Raw genomic sequence first — 23,391 nt, 5'->3', positions numbered from 1 at the left:
AAGCAGCTCTGCAATGGAGCCGGGGAGAGGCAGTGCTGGGAATATCAATCAGAGCCACTTGGATCCCCAGCCGGGCGCACAAACAGCCAGGGCTTCGGTAGTTAACAAAATCCCCACGCAACCCCCTAGCCGAGTCAGGGCCAGGCCAATGCGGAGCTCCATGCTATGCTGCAGAGGCACAGCAACAGGCAAATGGGGACCCTGCCAGGGGCGTAGGGCAGAGACTCCCCCACACAAAGCATGAGGGAGGGCCTAACGGCGGGGCACTCCCAGGCAGCTCTTTCTCTCAGCAGTGTGTGGTGCTAGCTGCAGGTGCAGCCAGAAGCATGGCATGGCAACAGCATAGGGGCGCTGTGAGCGTGGCACACTGCATGGAGTTGATGCACACAGATCTGACACACACACACACCCACACACCCCGGGGGCACAGGCTCCTTCCACGGGCTGAGCCCAGGAGCAGCCTTTAGGACAGGGGTTCTCAAACTGGGGGTCGGGACCCCTAAGGGGGTCGCAAGGTTATTACATGGGCAGTCACGAGCTGTCAGCCTCCACCCCAAGCCCCACTTTGCATCCAGCATTTATAATGGTTTTAAATATATAAAAAAGTGTTTTCAATTTATAAGGCGGGTCACACTCAGAGGCTTGCTATTTGAAAGGGGTCACCAGTACAAAAGTTTGAGAACCACTGCTTTAGGCCATGTTGAGCCAGAGCCTGAGTGACATCTGTGCCCTGCCGGTTTTTTGCCCAGGGCCCTACCCTGCCGCATGCTGCTGATTGGGAAGCTGCATTGCAGATGGGTCCAGCTCTGCTCTGCTCATCCCAGGCCCTGTGAAAGATCCCCAGCCACGCAGCAGCTGCCTCACGGGATGCTGCCCCTTGGCACAGCTGCTCCAGGCCCTGGGGATGTGACTACCATGGGCAGCTTTGCAGCCATTTGCTCTGACCTGCAGGCACTCATAGAGCACTAGGCCAGAAACCCATTCTTCCCAGCCCCTAGGTCCCAGGGGCAGCAGGAGGATGACAGCCCCAGCACCCAGCTCCAGAGCAGAAGGGAAGTAACAGCCAAGAGGAAGTGGAAGTGGGACTGTTTTGGGCCCCACACTACAAGAAGGATGTGGAAAAATTGGAAAGAGTCCAGCGGAGGGCAACAACAATGATTAGGGGACTGGAACACATCACTTATGAGGAGAGGCTGAGGGAACTGGGGATGTTTAGTCTACGGAAGAGAAGAATAAGGGGGATTTGATAGCTGCTTTCAACTACCTGAAAGGGGGTTCCAAAGAGGATGGCTCTAGACTGTTCTCAGTGGTAGCAGATGACAGAACAAGGAGTAATGGTCTCAAGTTGCTGTGGGGGAGATTTAGGTTGGATATTAGGAAAAACTTTTTCACTAGGAGGGTGGTGAAACACTGGAATGCGTTACCTAGGGAGGTGGTGGAATCTCCTTCCTTAGAAGTTTTTCAGGTCAGCTTGACAAAGCCCTGGTTGGGATGATTTAATTGGGGATCGGTCCTGCTTTGAGCAGGGGGTTGGACTGGATGACCTCCTGAGGTCCCTTCCAAGCCTGATATTCTATGATTCTATGAAGGCTCCAGCCAGCCTGGGACAATGTGCTCTGGGCAGCTGGAACTGCCTGTAGCATGGCTAGGATCTCTGGGGCAAAGCCAGTCCCCAGGCAGCACAGACATCAGGGGTAACCTGTCCCACTAATAGCATGGCTGCAAGGATCTCATAAATCCTGATGGGCCCCATTCCCAGAGAATTACACAGAGACTCAGCATCACCCCCACACTCCAGAGTACAGGCCGGGCAAGACCTCCACACTGCCTCCCGTCCAGGGTACAGGCTAGTCATGGCCCCCGCAGCACCTCCTGCCTGGAGTACAGGCTGGGCACGGCCCCCGTGGAGCCTCCTGCCCAGGGTACAGGCCACGCATGTTCCCCGCAGAGCCTCCTGCCCAGAGTATGGGTAGGCCAAGAAAGCATTCACAAGAAGACGCAAAAATAAACAGTAACAATTTTTTAAAATATATCAGAAGCAGGAAGCCTGACAAATAATCAGTGGGCCACTGGATGATCGAAGTACTAAAGGAGCACTCAAGAAAGACAAGACCATTGCAGAGAAGCTGAATGAATTCTTTGCATCGGTTTTCAAAAAGGATACCCAAAAGGCTAGCTCTGATGTGGGTAACAAATCTAAAGTGTTGCCCCACATTGATGTCGCAGTACAAATTGAACAGATTAATAAACTAAACAGTAATAAATCACCAGGCCCAGACGGTATCACCTGAGAGTTCTGAAGGAACTCAAATATGAAATTGCAGAAGTACTAACTGTGGTATATGTAACCTATCACTAAAACAAGCCTCTGGACCAGATGATGGAAAGTAACTAATGTAATGCCGATTTTTAAAAGGGGCTCTAGAGGCAATCCTGGCAATTACAGGGCAAACTTCAGGACAGACAAATTGGCTGATATTATAGTAAACAACAGAATTATCAGACAAATAGATAAACACGATTAGTTGAGGAAGAGTCAACACAACTTTTGTAAAGGGAAATTGTGCCTCATGGATCTATTAGAATTCTTTGAAATGGCAACAAGCATGTGGACCAGGGTTAGTCAGTGGATATAGTGTACTTGGACTTTCAGAAAGCCTTCGACAAAGTCCCACCACAAAGGCTTTTAAGCAAAGTAAGCTGTCATGGGATAAGAGGGAAGGTCCTCTCATGGATCAGTAACTGGTTAAAAAACAGGAAACAAAGGGCAGGAATAAATGGTCAGTTCTCAGAATGGAGAGAGGTAAACAGCAGGATCCCCCAAGGGTCTGCACTGGCACCAGTGCTGTTCAACATATTAATGATCTGGAAAATGGAAATCACAAAGTTTGCAAATGATACACAATTATTCAACACAGTTAATTCTAAAGCTGACTGCAAAGAGTTCCAAAGGGATCTCACAAAACTGGGTGAGTGGGCAACAAAATGGCAGATGAAATTCAATGTTGATATGCAAAGTCATGCACATTGAAAAAAATGATTCCGACTATACATATACAATGATAGGGTCTAAATTAGCTGTTGCCACCCACGAAACAGATCTCAGAGTCATTGTGGATAATTCTCTGAAAACATCAACGTAGCAGTGGTCAAAAAGGCTAACAGAATGTTAGGAACCATTAGAACAGTGATAGAAAATAAGACAGAAAATAAGATAAAGCAACTATATAAATCTATGCTGCGCCCATACCTTGAGCATGACGTGCAGTTCTGGTCACCCCATCTCAAAAAGGTTATAGTAGAACTGGGAAAGGTTCAGAGAAAGGCAACAAAAATTATCAAGGGTGTGGAACAGCTTCACTACGAGGAGAGATTTTGGCTGTTCATCTTAAAAAAGAGAAGACATGGGGGGGATATGACAGAAGTCCATAAAATCATGAATGGTGCAGAGAAAATTATTAGAAAAGTGTTAGTTACCCTTTCCCACAATACAAAAACCAGGGGTCATCCGAGGAAATTAATAGGCTGCAGGTTTAATAAATAAGGAAATACTTTTTCACACAACACAGTCAACCTGTGGAACTCATTGCCATGGGATGTTGTGAAGGCCAAAAGTATAGCTGGGTTCACAAAAGAATTAGATAAGTTCATGGAGGATAGGCCTATCAATGGCTATTAGCCTAGATGATCAGGGGCACAACCCCATGCGCTGGGTGACCCGAAACCTCTGACTGCCAGAAGCTGGGAGAGAAGATGGGGTGGATCACCCTCCAATTGCCCTGTTCTGTACATACCCCCTGAAGCATCTAGCACTGGCCACTGTCAGAGACAGGATACTGACCCAGTATGGCCGTTCTTATGCCACAAGTAACGGGACACTCAAGTGTCCTGCACACCTCCATAGGCACCTGCCTGCAGTGGGCACAAGAGTGCAGGAACCAACCCCTGGGATAAGGGGCAAGGGAGAGAATGGATCCCACAGGGCAGTGGTCAGGGACTGAGTGTGAGGTCATAGCAGAGGGATAGCTCCCTCTCCTCCTGCTGGAGCATGGCTCCTTGCTCCCTCTCCCACGCAGACCCCACTGCAGTATGGAGACCTGGTCAGTAACTGCTCCCAGAGGCAGCCCCTCTGCATGCACACACCACACTGCCCTGCTGGGTGCGAGCACTGACCGTTGCTGATCCCGCTGCACCCAGTAGGGTGCATGGAGCAGTTCCAGGCGTGCGCTGGCAAGTAGCGTGGCCAGGTGCCCAGTTTTCGACCAGAAAATCTGATTGAAAGGGGGACCTGACAGTGTCCGGTCCGATCTATTGACTGGACACCCAAAATCCAGTTACTGTGAGCAGGGGAGACAAGGAGCTCCAGATCATCACCCACTCCAGCCTTTACTCAGTCAGGGCCACCTCCTACCTTTGTTGTGCGGCTGCAACTCCCAGCCCCGACCCAGGCAGGCGCAGACGGAAGCAAGCAATGGGGTGGGAGGGAAGAAGAGGAATGGATGGGGGCAGGGCCTCAGGGGAAGAGATGGGCAGGGGTGGGGCTTTGGGGAGAAGAGGCAGAGCAGGGTGGAGCCTCAGGGGGAAGAGGCAGGGCAGGGGAGGTTCCACCCCTGCTGGAGTGTCCAGTTTTTAAATATTGCCAAGTTGGCAACCTTGATTCCAGCACAGGGAGGGGCCGGATGTCTGTGACAGCCCCCATCATTCACCAGCACAGCACAGCCAGCCAGGGACATGCCATGTTCCCTCCCAAGCCACCCTGCCCTGGCCTATCCCACAGGCAGGAAAACAGGACTCAGGCACAAGGAAGCCAGGGCACAGGAGAGGAACTAGCCCCAGGGCACAGGCACAAACCCCAGGGCTGGAAGGAGTGGAGCCTGACCCAGGGATGGGGGTTGCTGTGGGGCGCAGCCCTGGAAATTTTCCCCAGGTGCAACTTAGGCTCCACGGTGTGGGGGAGGCACCCCAAACTATTGCTGCCCCTTGACTACACAGGACCGGGCCTTGTAATGCCATTTCTAGGCTCACCTGCTACGTCCCCACAGGGAGAGAGGTTGGGGTGGTGGATAACGTGGATGTGGATGTGGTTGGGATGGTGGATAATGTGCCACTGCCCTCAGCTGTACTATGGGGGGATGGACTGCGGGGGGGGGGGGAGCGGGGGAGGCAGAGCCCCCTTTCATTTACTCCCCCTCCCCGCACCTCTGGGCCTTATGGAAAACAAGACACAGCATTCAAAAATATAAAACTTTATTGAGGGCAAATTCAATGGGGGCAGTCCAGGCCCATGGCAGATCCCATTCCCATGGGACACACAGGCTACAATGCAACAGGGGGAGCCAAGTCCCATGGGACACACAGCCTACAATGCAATGGAGGGGGAGGGGAGCCCAGCCCCAGGACACACAGGATATAATGCCAATGCTGCAGCCCCCCCCCCTCCCCCCCCCCATGGGCAGATCGCAACAGGGCCCACAGAGCAGGAGCCCAGCAAGATGAGGCAGCCAGGCAGGATGTCCTCAAGGCCTTTGACCCTCCACCTCACCCATCACCTCCACAGCCTGGCTCCCAGTACCTTTGCTCTGTCCCCTCATGCAGCAAGACACACCTAGCCCCAACTCTCAGCAGTGACCCCGCCCTGAACCTCAGCACAGCCACCTCCTGCTCCCCAGCAGAGACACCCCACCACCACAGTCCCGGCTCCCCAGCCCCGACACTCGGCACAGCCACCACCTGCTCCCCAGCAGAGACCCTCCCCAGCCCTGACTGGCACAGCCATCTCCTGCTCCCCAGCAGAGACCCCAACTCCGCGAGCCCTGGCTCCCCATTCCCGACACACAGACAGCCCTTGTGCAGCCCAGCCCCCTCACTTATGGTAACAAGCTGTGCTCTGATCTCCTCTGCAGTGGGCTTGGCAGAGGCTGCAGCATCAGCTCCTGCAGCTCCAGCGACAAGCCTGATGCTCAAGCTGGAGCAAAGGGCCAAGCACCCCAGGCAGTGAGGGTTGGCACTGGGACACAGGCCAGGCTCCCCACCCCAGGCAGCCACACCAGGAGCCGAAGAAGCTTCTCTTGCAGATTTGCTTTGCCCCTCCCCCGGGAGCCCAGAGCTGGCACTTCAGAGGCTGCTGATAGCAATAATGGGCTGGGACTGGGCACAGCACCCCTGACCCAGGCAGGGCAGGAAGTCAGCTCCTTGTGGGACCAGCAACGGGCAGGCCCCAGGCAGCCCAGCGCAGCTGGAGCAAGCGCGACTCACTGGATGGGAGGGGTGAGCACTGCCATCTGCTGGTGCTGGCAGGCCTGGTCTCTAGCCCAGTGCTTGGCTGCTACTGGGGCCCAGGGGCTGTGGATCCAGTCCATCCACACCCCTCACCCAGCACATGCAGGGTTCCTTCCCGTCAGGGGAACCCCCAGCAATGTAGCCCAGCGGCTACCACCCCCATCAGCCACAGGCGGCTGCCCGCAGGTCACAGTGCTTCAGCCCCTGCCCTTTCCTGCCCCAGGAAGGAGCCATGGCTAGCTGCTCCATTAGTCCTCTGCCAGCCCCCCAGGCCATTCCCGTGCGGCCGGGGGTGGGTCCATGCTCATTCCCACACCTCCGTCCAGATGGCGCCCCGATGCAGAGGGGGTGCGTCCGGCGGGCTCAGAACGAGCTCTCCTACCTGCTTGTTGGTGTATTTCTGGGGGTTGGTGCGGTAGCTGTAGTCAGAGTACTGTTCGGAGCCTGTTGAGTTGTTGTCCCCAGTGCCCACAAAGGTGTTAGTGGCAGGCAGGTCCTGCACCACCTGGTGTTTCTTAGAGGCGGAGGGTGACTGGGGCTGCAGCTGGATGGAGGGCAGTGGGGAGTTGGAGCGGTAGTGGCGCCCCAGGTCCGGGCTCCCGGGCGGGTAGTTGAGAGGCAGGTGGATGCGGGGGCTATCACTGACAGAGTCGTTCATGAGGTTGAACTTGAGGGACTTCTGCAGCCCTGTCTCCTCCTCATCCTCGGACGGTTTGGGCGGTTTGGGGGACTTGCTCTTCTTCACTTTGCCCTTGCTCTTGCTGCTCTTGTTGCCCTGCTTGGGGGCGTACAAGTCCTTGGTCTCCTTCTTGCCCGCCTGGTAGCCACTCTTGGCCTCCCTCTGCCGGCAGTAGCGCACCAGCACCACCAGTACTATGACCAGGGTGACGGCCACGATGCCGGCAATGACGCCGAAGAGGATGTTGCTGCGCTGCTTGCCGCGCTCGTACTCGGGGTCACCGGCAATGTCGATGTCCAGCGGCGTGTCCAGGCTGTGTCCCAGCAGGGTCTCCAGCAGCGTGCGGTTGGCCAGGGTCTCATTGATGTAGAAGTGTACCAGTGCGGTGCCGTGGCGTGAGGGCTTGCCCCTGTCATTGACCCGCACCACCAGGCGGTGCAGGCCGTGGTGCTTGCGCAGGATCTCCTTCTCCAGCGTGATGTCCCCGCTCTGCGACGAGATCTGGAACAGCTCGAAGGGGTTACCCCCCGTGATGCTGTAAGTCAGCTCTGCATTGACCCCCGAGTCAATGTCCTCGGCCTTGACCTTGCTGACCTGCTGCCCAGGGCTGGTGTGGGGCAGGATGTGCTTGTAAGAGGCATTGGAAGGAGAGGTGATGAAAGGGGCATTGTCATTCTCGTCCAGCACGTTGATGGTCACCCCCACGTAGGCGGATCTGGGAGGGTCCCCGCCATCCACAGCTTTGAGCCGAAAGGTGTATGTGCTCTGCTGCTCCCGGTCAAAGGAGATGCTGGAGAGGATCGTGCCAGTGCCATTCTGGATGACAAAGTCCCCGTTGTCCTGCTCCACTGACAGCTGGATTCGGGCGTTGTTGCCCTTGTCAGCGTCAATCACTGTCACCATGCCCACCGGACTCAGGGGAGGCATGTTCTCCATCACTGAGAAGTTGTAGCTGCTCAGCATAAACTTGGGGTCGTTGTCGTTCCTGTCCATGACATTGATGGCCACGGATGCAGTGCCCTTGAGACTGGGACTGCCCTTGTCAGCTGCCACCACCAGGAACTCGTAGCGCTCCCTCTGCTCCCGGTCCAGCACCGTCTTCACTCGGATCTCGCCTGAGTCAGGGTCGATGGAGAAGACGCCCTTGGAGGAGGGGTCCATGACCAGGGAGTAAACCAGCTTGGCATTGGAGCCGCTGTCAGCATCGCTGGCGCTCACCTCCACCACCAGGTCATCAGGGGCATTGTTCTCGGGGAAGGCCACCTCGGTGAGGCTTTGGCTGAAGACTGGGGCGTTGTCATTCACATCCACCACCTGCACCTTGAGAGAGTTGGTGCTGGAAAGGGGCGGGTTCCCCGAGTCCACAGCCACGATCTCGATGGTGTACTCCTTCACCGCCTCGTAGTCCAGCGGCGTGGTGGTCTGCAGGAAGTACTTCTTCTTGCTGTCACTGCCCGTCTCACTGGCCTGTCTCAACTGGAACGGGACATCACCAGCAACCACACAGGTGACCACAGCGTTCTCACCCTCATCCCGGTCAGACACCTGTACCAGAGCCACGGCCGTCTCCACAGGCACATCTTCGGAGATGTTGGCCATGCCGTCCTGATGGGTGACAAGGCCAATGCCCCGGATTTCAATGGAGGGTGCGTTGTCATTCATGTCCTTGACGGTCACCACCACCTGGGTGCGGGCACTCTTGGGATTGGCCCCCTTGTCCTTAGCCAGGACAGAGAACTTGAGGATATTGACGTCCTCCCGGTCAATGGGCCCCTGCACAGTGATGAGGCCCGTGGCCCTGTCCAGGCGCAGCAGGCGGCGCACCATGTCCGTGGCCTGGTGGAAGGAGTAGTCAATCTCAGCATTGGCGCCCTGATCTGAGTCGTTGGCTTTCACCTGTGGGAGGAGGAAGAGGAGGACAAGGTGAACAGGAGCAACCCTGTCCATGTTGCTCCAGTGAAACTGGCCTGACCGGTTAGGCTGCGTCAGCCCCACTCCCTGCTGTCCTGCTCTGGCATGCAAGGAATTCTCCATGGGAACCAGCCAGCCAGCAGGTCTGACACCCAGCAACAGGAAGGAACAGCCAGGAACTAGAATTCAGCCCGTCCAAGTGAGTCGGCCACACCCTGCTGTGCCCTTGCTCACTCCTTTGCTAAGATGAACCCTGATTCACCGCCACACTGCAGTGAAGCTAGTTACATGTAGCCAAAGACACCACCCGGGAAGGCTGGGTTAGAACCCACTGCTTCCCATTCTGGGCTGCTGCTCTGAAGCCACGCAGGCAGCCCAGTGCCTGCTCCTGGGCCGTCCTGACCCGAAGCCAGTCCAGAGGCTGCTGCAGTTCAGTGCAGACAGCTAGTGATTCCCAGGGCTGGGACAGCAGGAGGCTGCAGATTGGGATTGAGGAGCTTTGAGCGGAATTGGGTGTTGGGGGAGCCCAGGATTGGAACAATGGGAGGCAGGCTGAGGTTCCGTACTGTGGAGCAATGGCAGAGCTGGGGAGGAGCTCAGGGCTGAGATAGCATGGGGGGGTGGCAGGGAGCTGTGGGTCAGGACTATGGGGACCAGCCTAGCTGGGGAGTGGGGGGAACCGAGGACAGAAATAGCATGTAGGGGGGAGAGGCTGGGATTGAGGGGCAGCAGCAGAAGTGGGGGAGGTGGGTCCCAGGGCTGGAACAGCTCCAGATTGGGGCTGAGAGATGTTGGCTGAGTGGAGGGACAGAGGAGAGCTGCCCATACTCTGCATGGCTCCATTCCCCACACACACACACACACCCGGCTCCTGGCTTCTCCCGGTCAGGAGTTCTGCATTCACATAAGCCTGTTTCCACATTTATTATTTGCTTTCTAAAGAATCGGAGGTTTGTCTAACATTTGCTTTCCTAATCAGCTCTCCAAGCGGGCTCCTCTCTGCCCCATTTGCGGCTCTGCCGTTATCTCGCTCAGCAGATTTGGATGGAGAACAAAAGTTGTTAAATGTAAATTCCACCTTTTACCTCCACTCCCTGAGCTGAGGAGTCATTTTCCTCCTGAAAGATAAAAGCTGAGCAATGGCAGCAGCAGAGCTGCAGCCCATTCTCCTGTCGCTTCTGCCTTATCTGCCTCCAACTTTCGCTCTCTGAACAGTGAAAAATGAATTCTTAAAATTCACATCAAAATTAGCGAGCCGAGCAGCCGTGTGCTGGCCGCGCTCCGCTTATTAAGATGGCAGCTGCAGATAAACAGATGTCAGCTCCCATCAGCTCAGTGCCCCTTCCACCAAATCCACAGAGACCCACCCCTCAGGGCCCCCAGCCAATCAAGATGGGCATTAGGATGCCACGCTTGTACTCAAAATTCTCTCTGTGGAGTCTGTGGCATGCAAGCGGCCTTTGGCTGCCCCGGGGCTTCAGAGACAGCCATGCCACGTTTTGTTTGTGCATGTACAAGAGAGGCTGCACCATCCCACATCTCCGCGGGGAGCAGGCACTTCCCAGGGGCTGCCAAGCCAAAGGAGCCTGCTTTACTCTCAGAGGTGTCTAATGCTGCTGAAAGGGAGACTAATTTCCTGTCTGTAGCCAGCATTTAGCACAGCTAGGCAGTGGGCAGGCTTCCCAAGCACAGCGCTGCCAGTGCCCCTCTATCCTGACCTGCAGCCCCTGCTAGCCCAGCCCTGGCCTTCCCCCACTTCTTTTCCATTCCTAATCTTACCAACTTACAAAACCCCTGCCACTTGTGATCATGCCATGCCTGAAACCAGGTCCCCAGTGGTGCCTCAGCACATTTCCAGACAGACAGACTGTGAGGCCTTTGGGACAAAGACTGTTCTTTTTGTTCTGTGTTTGTACAGCATCTGGGGCCACAGGGGGCTGGGCCATGACTGGGGCCGATGAGAGATACTGTAATACTCCTAATAATGTACAGTGCCTACTGCAATGTGGGCCTGGTCCGTGACTGGGCCCCCTTAGTGTTCCCATAATACACCTAATAAATAATAATCATAGTAAGTAATATAGAGACACTCCAGCTGCTCCACCCCCCTCCTTTGAAAGCTGATGAAGAAAGTGGGAAGCTGGCCTGGATGGTGCAGCTTGTGCGCGATGCTTGGTGCCCCGCTGCATGCTCACCTGAAGGACGGAGTGCCCCACGGGGCTGTTCTCCGAGAGCTCCGCCTCGTACAGGGCCTTCTCGAACTTCGGGGTGTTGTCGTTCATGTCCAGGATGGTTATGCGCAGCAGGGCGCTGCTCGCCCGTGGTGGGCTGCCTCCATCCTGCACCTTGATGGTCAGGTCATAGGAGTCCCACTGCTCTCGGTCCAGGTTCCCCATGACAATCAGCTGTGGCTGCTTCTCATCCTGATCCTCAGCCACCTGTAGGCCAAAGAGCTCCTGCGCCTCAGGCCCAGCCAGGAGCTCGTAGGAGGCGACCCCATTGGCTCCTGCATCACGGTCCATGGCCAGGGGGATGGGGAAGAGTGCCCCAATGTTGGTGTTCTCAGGAATGGCCAGCGTGATGACGGGTGAGGCGAAGTTGGGTGTGTTGTCGTTGATGTCCAGCACCTCGATCTGCCCCTCCAGCAGGCGCGGGCTGCTGTTCATCTTCAGGTCCGTGATGGACACCTCGAACTCCAAGAAGCAGCGGTCCCCTGGGAACTGGCTCTGGCACTCCCGCAGGCTCTCTCGGTCGATGGAGGTCTCCGTGGTGTAAATGTCCCCAGTCTTGCCATCCACACGCAGGTAGGGGGCCCCCACTTCCAACTTGTAGAGGTGCCCCACGTCAGGAAAGCCGTAGTCGGCAGCCAAGCTCCCAATGAGTGTGTTGGGCGGCTGTTCCTCCTGCACTTTGTAGACTATGCGTGTCCCAGCGCCCAAGATGGGGAGCTGCAGGAAGAGCCACAGGCCCAGGCAGGCTGCCAGCCACGTCATCCTGTGCTGGACAGGGGCTGCAAGGAAGCAAAGACACCACAGATTAGGGACAGCATGCTCCATCCCTTGGGCCTCCTCGCTCCCCACAGGCCCCATTCGCTGCCACTCCATGTCCAACCTGGCTAGGAATGAGAAACCCCAGTCCTACTGCCAGCCATGAAGCAGCTGAGCAGTTATCTGCTCCACACACTCACCTCCCTGCTGAGCTGGTCACAGGAGCTGATTTCCAGCAGCCCTCTGCAACCCCCCAACATCGGAGCCCAGGGGAAAGGCTCCTGCAAGCCCTGCCTGCGTAAGGACACAGGCACTGAAACCCAGCCCCACGCCTGTCCCTGCCCACCAGCTAGTCACAACGCGAACGGACACTGTACCCAGGTAGATGCACGCAGGGCACGCTGCAGAGGGCTTCCGCCTGCAGTGCACAGCATGCTCTAGCCAGAGAGACAGCCTCACGGCGCAGACCAGAGACCCTGCATCCCCCACAGCACTCCAGCGACACGCTGTAAGCGAGCAAGCGCCTCCACCCCGGCACTCCAGTGACACGCTACAAGTGTGCAACCCCCCCAGTGCTGCAGTGACACATGCTACGAGCGCACCCCATCCCCATCCCCACCCCCACCCTACAGTGACTCACGCTATGAGTGTCCTCACCCCATCCCGGCACTGCAGTGACACGCTGTGAGCAAGCACCTCCCCTCTCCCTCCCCCCAGCACTGCAGTGACACATGCTATGAGCATGCACCCCCTCCCCCTGGCACTGCAGTGACACACTGCATCACGTGCTCTAGCCAGAGAGACAGCTTCGCGGCACAGACCAGAGACCCTGCCCTCCCACCCCCCGCCAGCGCTGCAGCGACACGCTGTGAGCAAGTGCCTCCACCCGGACATTGCAGCGACACACTACAAGTGTGCAACGCCCCCCCAGTGCTGCAGTGACACATGCTACGACCGCACACACATCCCGGTGCTATGGTGACTCATGCTATGAGCTTCCCACCCACACCCCGGCACTACAGTGACACGGTGTGAGCGAGTGCCCCCCCAGTGCTGCAGTGACACATGCTACAAGTGCACACCTCCCCCCCCAGTGCTGCAGTGACACATGCTACAAGTGCACACCTCCCCCCCCGGTGCTGCACGGACACATGCTACAAGCGCACGCTTACCCCCCATGCTACAGTGACACAAACTGCGCCCACACACACACACACAGACCCAGTCCTGACTCCTGGCCCCAGGGGACTGCAGTACAGCAGACAGGAGAAGAGACTCTCAGGGCACTGGGGCCACCCCATAAAGCAGCTCCTAACCTCAGCACTGCCCCACGTGGAGTGGAACCCCCACAGCACTGCTGTGCTGGCCCCGAGCTGGGCTCCCTGGCTACACAGGGCAGGCTGGGGCTCCACCCCTGCTCACACTGGTACGAGCTGTGGGCATACACCAGGTGGTGGGCAGAGAGGCAAGGTGAGACCCCTCCCCTCCTCATTACCCCAGGCCCCGCAAGATACACACGCACAGTAACCTCCCCCCAACACATAGAGACAGTCTGACCGCCTCCAACACACACACACACACCTTGCCAACAAACACACACAGTCTGACCCCCACCAACACACACAGTAACCTCCCCCAACACACAGAGTCTGACCTCCAACACATACAGTGTCTGACCCCCACCAACACACATACTCACACACAGAGTAACCTCCCCCAACACACACAGTCTGACCGCCTCCAACACACACACACACACACCTTGCCAACAAACACACACAGTCTGACCCCCACCAACACACACAGTAACCTCCCCCAACACACAGAGTCTGACCTCCAGCACATACAGTGTCTGACCCCCACCAACACACATACTCACACACAGAGTAACCTCCCCCAACACACACAGCCTGACCGCCTCCAACACACACACACACACCTTGCCAACAAACACACACAGTCTGACCCCCACCAACACACACAGTAACCTCCCCCAACACACAGAGTCTGACCTCCAACACATACAGTGTCTGACCCCCACCAACACACATACTCACACACAGAGTAACCTCCCCCAACACACACAGTCCTACTGCCTCCAACACACACACACAGTAAACTCTCTCCAACACACACACACAGTCTGACCCGCTCCAACACACACAGTAACCTCCCCCAACACACAGAGTCTGACCTCCAACACATACAGTGTCTGACCCCCACCAACACACATACACACACACAGAGTAACCTCCCCCAACACACACAGTCTGACCCGCTCCACCACACACAGTAACCTACCGACTACACACACTGTCTGATCCCCTAACACACGCACAGTCTGACCACCACCAGCACACACACAGTAGCCTCCCCCAAACACACACTGTCTGACCCCTCCAACACACATAGTAACATCACCCCAACACACACACACACTGTCTGACCTCCGCCACGCACACACACAGTAACCTCCCCCCAACACGCACACTGACTCCCTCCGCACATATACATACACAAAATAACCTCCCCCCCTACACACACACACTGTCTGACCCCCCCACCAAACGCGCACACACACACACTGTCTGACACCATGCACGCACACACACGCACGCACACACACACACACACACACACACACAGAGTAACCTCCCCCCGACACTCACACACTGTCTGACCCCCGCCAACACACAGGAGCGCCCCAAGAGACAGAGGGCTTGACTACCAATACAGATCCAATAAGCAGCCCACAGTGGAAGCCATGTACCTGACACATACACGCATTAACTTCCTCCCTAGAAACAACACAATCCCAGCCAAGCACCTGAACGCAAGCACTATACAAACTTGCCAACCTCTAGCATGACTGTCCAGAACCAGAATCATGGCCCCACACCCCCTATTTCCCAGGGACTCACATACAGCACTGCTCCCCGCAACCCATCACCCTGCCCATGCCCCAGCCTCACGCCTCCACAGAAACACCTCCTGTGATGAACAGACATGCAATGCCGTACTCCTCCCTCCCCACACTGCAGCCCCCAGCCCCTCAACACTACCCACTACGCACCCCACACAACCCCAAACCTCCACCACACACACACCTCCCACCTTAACCCCGAAACACACAATTCCCTCCTCTCCAGTTCTTCCTGGTTCAGTTACTGCACTAAGGGCCAGCATCTCCCCCGGGCACAAGGCTTGAACCCCTCACTTCTCCCCCATGACATTCAGCCCCCCATCCTGGCTGCTACCTTCAGCTCTAAGCTCCGAGCTCTTCTCTGAACAGGCAGGCTCTGCAAGGGGAGGGCCGAGAAAACAGCAGGAGATGCCCATGAGAACAACACCCACTCCCCTACAGAGTTCCATCTCCCCTTCCCTCAGGCCCAGGCACACCCATTGGGGCTGCAGCTGAGATAATGGCAAGAGAGATGCCCACCTGGCCCAGCCCCTCCAAGCATGCCTGGCCTCACTGCTTTCCCTGAAAATCAACCCCACGAGCAGTGCCAGGCCCCAGTGGGTCAGAGCACAGGACCCTTGGCAGTGCCCTTCCCAAACCTCACCCTATCCAGCAGGGAGCGTCTCCGAGTGCCCATAGGATGGGGGGCATTGGGGAGGGTTACAGCTGCCTGGCAACCAGCACAGCCCCTAGAGAGATGCTGCAGCTTCAAGCCTGTGGGAGGCAACACCTGAGCAATGGGAACCCCAAGCACAAGGATCCCTCCAGCCCAGAAGACCCCTCTCCCATGTAAGCTCCAGACCACCCCGCACACGGCAAGCTCCCCCAGCCCTTCTCTTTCCACCCACACACTCAGTAATCTGCCCCCCAACACAGAGCCAGCCCCCATGCTACCCTTCCCCCACATATGGCCAGCCCCCCTCCCCCACACATAGCGAGTTGAGTCTCCCTCCACAGCACAAATTGATCCCATGGGGTACTACCCCACTCCCATTCATTGTGAGCTCTCCTCCCCCCCCCACCCCAGGGAATCCCTCAGTTCCCCTCCCCCACTCTGCTACATGGTGCTCTGACCCTGGGTGGGCCCGTGCTCCCCTCAATAAGCGAGTGGGGCAACAGGCAGTGCCAAGAGCAGCTAGGGTGCCACACAGTTTAGCGCATTCCTCGAGCCACTAGCTCACAGCCCATCACAAGTCCCTGACCCCAGCCCAGCAGAGGGGACCCTGTGCAGCCCCTCCTCTCCTGCACAGACCACAGCCTCTTCCACAAGCACAGATGACAATCACAGGGAAGTCTTAGCAGCCCTGCTCCCAGGCTCCCAGCCGTGGGGCCTGGCTGTCCCTCCCTGGAAGAGCTGTCCCACTTTGCTAAGTGCCTTTCACGCAGGACTAAGAAATCCACCCCTCCCTGGCAGCATGAGTGAGACAGGGGGCTCTGGGATGGCAGGAGCATCCAGCCCAGGAGCTGCCCATGTGTTGGGCAGGCCCATTTGTCCTGGCAAAGTGTGAGAGCAAAACAAGCCCCTCCCAGTAACAAGGCAAGGGACACCAACACCAAGACTCAGCCCTGACCCAGGAGAAGCACATTGCCAGGCACAGAGAAGAAACAGAGCAAAATCCGCTTTGGTGGAGAATGGCTCCCAGAGGAAGGCAAAAGGCTGACAGCAGCCACAGTGTGCCACATGCCCGGACCGCAAGTGTGCGTGCCCTTCTCAGGCACCCTATTGCTCGGTAGCATCTTAGAAAATGGCCGCGTATGGAGCAAGACAAACAAATACTATCTAACCACAGGGCCTGGGAGAGTCCAAGTTGGACAGACCCCAAGAGTCGGTCGGGATCTATTGAGTTCCCTGGTGAGGCCCTTTTGGAGCTGCAGCTGGGCCTGGAGCTGCTCCCAGAGGTTGTTTCCCCATGTTTGTTTATTCTAGGCGTGGGTTCCAACTGTCGTTCCCATTGGGTGAGGTTTGGGGCAAAGGTGAAAGTCATAGGGTAAGGCAGTCCCTGTGCCTAGCAGGCAACCTGAGTCAGCCATTCCTAGGCTCTGGGCCAGGTATCTCGCAGGGCTCTGCACCCAGCAGCTTCCACTGTGACCACTAGTGGGGCTGGGCAAGCCCAGCACTCACCCTGCTACCTCTCTCACTGCAGCAGGAGCCAGAGGCAGAACACGGACCAACACTCACTCCCAGGACAATTCACCTTGGCCTGAGCAGGCGCTGTATTTTTGCCTCTGGTCCCCCACCATCCTCTGCTGGTGCAGAGAGGGTGCGTGAACAACTCCCACTCACTGCATGGCTGTGAATGACATGCTGCAGAGCTCCAGCCTGAGAATCATGACCAACAGCGCGGCCCCTTGGGTACAGTGAAGCTGTCCACCAATGGTAAAGTTCATCTGTGCAGGATGCACTGGAACCAATTCCTCCAGGAGCTAAGGACTGTACCAGATCTCCCCAGCTTCTGCTCAGAGAGCCAGGCACGCTCCTACAACCCACCTGCACCGCTAAACACCAGGAGCAGTTACCATTTACAACCCAAACCACTCCACTGCACACACAACTCTCCCCCAGGAAGAGGGTGAGCAACAGAGCAAACCACACATGGCATCACTCAATGCACCATCAGAAGGTGCTCAGATACTGCTGTGATGAGGGTGGGATCAGAACCTCTACAGAATTACACCCAAGGCGCTGTGTACAGGAACATGAGGGTTGCAAAGTCCAGAACTCAAAAGTTAAGAAATGCCAGAATTAAGGTTCCCTGTGGGACCTTCATTAATCCCCTTTGTGCGTGGGCATTAGGAGACAGTCTTGGATTACATGCTCACATACTGTTGTTTCCACAGGACCCTGCCTCATTCAGGGCACATAGTGGACAGTGCTCCATGCTCAATACTTCTGTTTATCCTCATCATTCACTGCATGGCCCCAGGTCTTATTTACTGCACACCACTCAAACCATGACCTGAATAAAGAATAATTCATTTCCTCTGGGGCTTTTCTATATTGCTCATCACTACAGCATCGGAGTGCTTCACACACATTAATGAATGTGTCTTCACAATGCCTGTCAGGTGGAGGGGATGTTGTCCCTATTTTGCACATGGGGAAGAGAAGCAGAGAGTTTAAGGCCAAAACTGCCAAAGGTGTTGAACAAATTTTAGATGCCCAAATCTGAGAAGGCCCAATCTTAGCATTCGCTAACATCTAGTACAGGGGTAGGCAACCTATGGCATGTGCCAAAGGCGGCCTGGGATACCGGCTGCTGGCCCCCTGCCAGCCGGGTTCCATCCGCTGGCCCCGCTTAGCCGACTGCCGGCCCCAAGTCCCAGCCACCGGTCCGGGGGGCTCTGCTATCAGCCTGGGGTCCCGGCCGCCAGCCCAGGCTCTGCAGCTACCACTAGCTGTGACCCACTGGCCCCAGCCTGGGGCAGTGAGGGGTGCAGACAGGAGCAAGAGGGGGCTCAGCACCCCATCTTAAAAATTGTTCCAGCGCCACTGTACTGGGATATTTTTAAGTCTTGATTTGCTGCTGACATCACTATCACACCACGTGGAACAGCACACTGCATTTGATGTTGCGATTAGAATGTACATGCAAGAACTGGAATTCAGAATTTTCTGACAGATTTCAAGATTTCCAGCGATTTGGCCCAATGCTTTCTTTTATAATTAAACCTGAAAACTTCAACAAAAGCGACTTGCATTTGTCTGTATTTCAGTGGATGGGTGTTGAAGATTTCCGAAATGCAGCTCATTCAGTTAAAAAGCTCAGAATTGTGGGCATCTAAATCTGGAGTTCTGCGGAGTGTACTTGAAGTTACCGAGAGAGATTGGGCCTCTGTTCTGACCTGCTGGACGTCCCTGCCAGTGAAATTTAACTGTTTGAAGAAAATTGCGTTTGCAATGCTTTCAGCATTTGGATCCATATACCTGTGTGAACAGGTATTTTCACACATGAAATCTGTCCTCTGTCCCTCTCGGAGCTGGTTAACAACTGATCACTCAGAAGCCTGTGTGCAGCTTAAAGTATCCAAATACGTGCCAGACATTGGAAAACTCAGCAAGGGCAAAGATCACACTAAACTGATAAGATCTGCATTTTAATTTAATTTTAAATGAAGCTTCTTAAATATTTTAAAAAGCTTATTTACTTTACATACAACAATAGTTTAGTTATATATTATAGACTTATAGAAAGAGACCTTCTAAAAACATTAAAATGTATTACTGGCACGCGAAACCTTAATTTAGAGTGAATAAATGAAGACTCGGCACACCACTTCTGAAAGGTTGCCGACCCCGATCTAGTATGTTCAAAGCACAGCTCCAGTGGACTTCAGCTGCAGCTGTGAGCACTCAGCACTTCTGCAGCTTTGGCCTAAGGTGTCCTAAGCCAGATGCCCCACAATGAGAAACACCTAAGTCGCCACCTGTGCAGATTCCAGTTTACCCAACACCTCATGCAGGCTACAGACCCTATTCCAGAGAGAGAGAGAGACCCCAGTCCTAAAGGCAGTATTCAACTGCCACAGTGAAACCATCCTTTCTCTTCCTGCAACACCCCCCCCCCCCCCACACCACCACCTCACCCCGTCCCCACTCTCTAACCTCTGCAGCAGAGGAGGCAGGGGCTCCACAGAAAGCAGCCTCCTTCACTGCACAACCCTGATTCAGCCCTAGAGCAGATCCGCCCTGTGCACTGAAGGAGACAGGGGCCCAGTTCAAAAAGCAGTATGTGAACACATAATTAAAGGCTGTATCATAATGCATAGGTACAAGAGGACTGAATTAAGATTACATGCAAAATTAATTCAGGCATTCCCTAATTTTGAGTGCTTGACTTTGCAACCTTAATGTTCCTTTACAGATGTTATTTCCTACTTTTAAAAAACTTAACAATTGAAAAAAACACTAATTTCATTGTGTAAAACTGTACCGACACCAACGTGGGTCATCAGTGGGGCTGGGATCCTTAGCACAGTCCTCTGCCATGTAAGCTAACATTCACTGATAGCAGTAGTAGGTTGTCAACCTCAATATGGACCTACCACTAGAGGGGGCTGGAGACATACTTTACCAGTGGGTTTCACACATATTTGCTGAACAGTAAAGTTGAAACTAAGGAATCCTGGATTCAGTCCCAGGTTCTGGAGGGGAGTGTTCTCTAGTGGTTACAGATCTCTCTGCCCCATTTCACCTTGTCCCTCTCCCTGCTGCTTTCTCCTGTCTTCCTGCCCCTACTTACTCCCAGCTCTGCTCCTAGCCTCCCCCTCCAGAGTTCATGGTCCTGCCACTCTCCCCCCATTTCCCCTTCCCTGCTGCCATCCCCTGCATCTGTCCCCAGCTCCTGCCATGCTCACACCCTGATCCTATTCCCCTCCCCCCATGGCTCCTGCCCCCTCCCTCCACTACCTTGCTCTGTCCCCACTGCCATCTTCCGCCCCCCATTCTGTTCCATCCCTTCTTCTGAGTTCCTGCCACACCCTTTTCCTCCTCCTGCCTGGACACAGCAGAGGGGCACTGAGGGCATAGGACAGACAGCTCCCCTGCTCCACAGCAGCCCCTGCCCTTTGGGGGAGAAACAGCAGGGAAAGTCCTGCTCAGGCCCCGCAGTCCTAGGCTGTAGCATGCTCAGTTCAGACAGAATCTTTGAGATTTTAGAGGCTGAACCTCTCTCTACTGAGCATGTGCACACTAAGATTTTTCAAAGGCTTTTCACTTGACCAAATTTGGGTGTTTTTTCCCAGGAACAGCAAAAGGCACCTCCCCAGCATTGGAGTGACCCCCTTTCAAGCCTTAACCCCCAAGCATGGTGGCAACAGAGCTTCTCAACCCAACAGCAGTGGGAACGTTTCTAACATGGTCAAACATGGTATTTCTCAGAAATGGCTGAGCCCTTTGAGCTGAACCCTTCCAAAAGATCTAGCCAGAAGGCAGACAGCGAGTGTGAGAAATTCCAGCCTGAAGATTTGGCGTTTGGTAAAATCATACCAACAAGCAACTAAAAACAAGATCTTATCCTGGCAGCCATAGCTACAGGCAGTGCTGCCTGGCCATGTAGCCTGAAACAGGGCAAGGGAGAATCACACCTGTGCATCCCACCACAGCAAGTCCCTGCCCAGGGCTCTCAGGCCCGCCCCCACCACAGCAGCTACAGGCAGCAGGAACCCCCAGACCATTCCTAGGCACAGAGGGAGCAAGATTTGCGAAGCAGGCACCAGCGGCCTGGAGCCTGACACCCACACAGGGTGGGTCACATTACACTATGCACGAGATCGCACCTGCCCTGCCTTGCCCACTTGCCCCAGAGCCGGGGCAGTTCCAGCACTGACCAGCCCTCCCAACCTTAGCCAAGCCAGGCTGGAGCTGTCAGGACTTAGCACAGCCTGGCCCTGGGCGAGAACCCTGGGGGAGCTGAGCCCCAGAGGGAGGCTGGCAACTGGGTAGTGACTCCAGAAAAAAGGGGGAAAGGGATTAAAGGGGAAATGCCATGTCCGGTCCCCCCCACCCCCGCCTTCCCACTACGCACCCAGGGGCAGGGCACACGCGCGGGGGGCGTGCGCACACACACGCGCGCGGGGAGGGGCACACACTCTACAAGCTCTCGGGGAATTAATCACTGGCCAAATCCCAAAGCTGCCGTCATGGAGCTAGGGCCAGGCAAGGAAAGCGGTGGATAAGGGTTCGCTTGGACCATTTAGAAAGGGACACCTGCTTTCCCTGGTACCTTCTCGTTCACAGGCACACACACAAGCAGCGCTAGTGGCACATACACAAACCCCATACCAGTGGCGCTCACACACAAACACATCACTCACCCCATGCCAGTGGCGCGCGCGCACACACTGTGCCAGCGGCGATCGCGCGCGCGCGCGCTCCCAGTCCCTCTCTCGCACTTACAGCAGCATTTGCCCGCACCCGAAGCAGGCTTGGTTTTCCTGGGGAAGCTATGGGGCAGGTCGGGAGCTCGGGGGCCAGTGGGGAGCGATGCAGATGAGCCCGTTTCAGCCATGGTGGGCGATCGGGGAGGCGCTGGTCTCCTGGCGGGCTCTGGGCAGCCTCTCCCGGGGATGGAGGCAGCAGCACAACAAGTGTCAGGAGCCGCGTGCGGCGCTGCTGTCCGGTCAGGCCACGCCAGGGCACTGCAGCGCGCAGCCCGGCAGCCCTTTCGCTTCGCCAGCCCCTGGCCCCGGCTCTGAGCAGCCGGCGAGAGCCCCTGGCGCAAGCAGCTCCACCCTGCCCGGCCCTGGCTGGGGCTAGGGCAGCTCCGCGATCCACCCTTGGTGCCGAGGAGAGGGGGAGCTCCTCGCCCAACAAGCCACGGGAATCTCCGGGGACGAGACGGGTGAAGCCCGGGAGCCCATGGCGGGGACGGGGCGGCTGCGCCCCGAATAAGGCTCCGATCCCCGGGCAGCCTCTGATCACGGCTCCGCACAGAGCTCAGCACAGAGCCTGGAAAGAAAGTTGGTGGCCCCACAAGCGGCGGAAAGGCAGCCGCTCCTGGCCCCTTCTCCCTCGCCCGGCTGCCAGGAGGCGCGTCCCTCCCTCGCTGGGCGCAGCATCCGCCTCGCTACCCAGCATCGCTTCTGGGCTCCACTCCCCCTTCCCGGGCCCCCCCCTGCCCCGCACTTGGACGCAACCCGCCGCCCCAGCAGCCAGCGCAGCCGCCTGGTCCCCGAGACCCGGCCCCCGCCTCGCTCCCTGCCCGCGCGGACCCGGCCAGGAAGACCCACGCACTCCCGCATTCCGACACACACGGAGGCATCGCTGTGGGGCAACTGGGGGCTCCCGGGTCCAGCCGCGCTGGGGCACCGAGCACCGGGCAGGCTTCCGGCTGCGGCTCTTACTTGGTTGCGGGGAGAGCCGTGTGCGCGGCTCCTCCGGCTTCTCCATCCCCTGCCCCTGCCGGGACCGGCTCCGCTCCGCGCCTCCGGCTGGTTCCCCACAAAACAGGCGGAATCCCGGGGGACCCGTGGCGGCCGGTCGGGGCTGCGGCTCCCTCCCGGCTCGGCGAGCGGGGCTGGCGCAGCCGTGTCCGTCGCAGTGTCCGGCTCTCGGCGTGTGTGAGGCTGTGCCAGGGACGCACCGAGCCGACCTAGCCCCCTCCCCCTTGCTGCTCCGCCTCTTGCTGCCGCCAGCACCGGGAGGTGGAGCCCGGCGGGGCGGGGGCTCAGCGGATCCGCCGAGCGCTGCGGCTGGGAGGCAGTTGGAGCCTCTAGCTTGCGTTGCGGTGGGTCGGAGCCGGAGCTACCCGCCTGTTCCCCTGCGAGCAGCCGGCCCGGGCCGCCACCTGCACTGCCCGGCCGGGGGCGGATCGGTGCACGCATGGCTAATCTCCCCAGGAACCAAGCCAGACCCCAGCCCTGCGGTAGCGCTTAGGGCAGAGCCCCGGGGCGACCTCCAGTTCTCTGGGGACTGAGCAATGTGCCCCCGAAAGCCTGGCTGGAGAGCGGAGCCAGCGCCCAGTTGTCCACCACTCCGCAGAGCTCCGGCCCCGGGGCAGTCCAATGGCCGGCGCGTCCGCGGCTGCCCCCCCCCCCCCGCATCCCGCCTCTCCGGGGACCAAGGAGCTGCCCGG

At 56.8% G+C, this 23,391-nt stretch overlaps 1 protein-coding gene across 2 annotated transcripts in view; it reads right to left on the bottom strand.

Annotated features, from left to right (window-relative positions):
- PCDH1 (protocadherin 1) overlaps window positions 1–22,890 on the bottom strand; it is a 137,976-nt gene extending 115,086 nt beyond the window's left edge. Inside the window, exons 1-3 of one of the 2 annotated variants that reach the window (XM_074960815.1) lie at window positions 22,661–22,890; window positions 11,065–11,879; window positions 6,662–8,854 (exon numbers count right to left, since the gene is read on the bottom strand). In XM_074960815.1, coding sequence (XP_074816916.1) covers window positions 6,662–8,854; window positions 11,065–11,879; window positions 22,661–22,706 — 3,054 coding nt within the window. In that variant the 5' untranslated portion in view covers window positions 22,707–22,890. The remainder of the gene's footprint in view (window positions 1–6,661; window positions 8,855–11,064; window positions 11,880–22,660) is intronic. The other variant, XM_074960816.1, reaches the window with a different exon arrangement.
- Between the last annotated feature and the right edge of the window lie 501 nt (window positions 22,891–23,391).

This window comes from Natator depressus, chromosome 8 (genome assembly GCF_965152275.1).
Source record: "Natator depressus isolate rNatDep1 chromosome 8, rNatDep2.hap1, whole genome shotgun sequence".
Lineage (NCBI taxonomy): Eukaryota > Metazoa > Chordata > Testudines > Cheloniidae > Natator > Natator depressus.
This window is presented reverse-complemented; position numbering and strand designations above follow the sequence as displayed.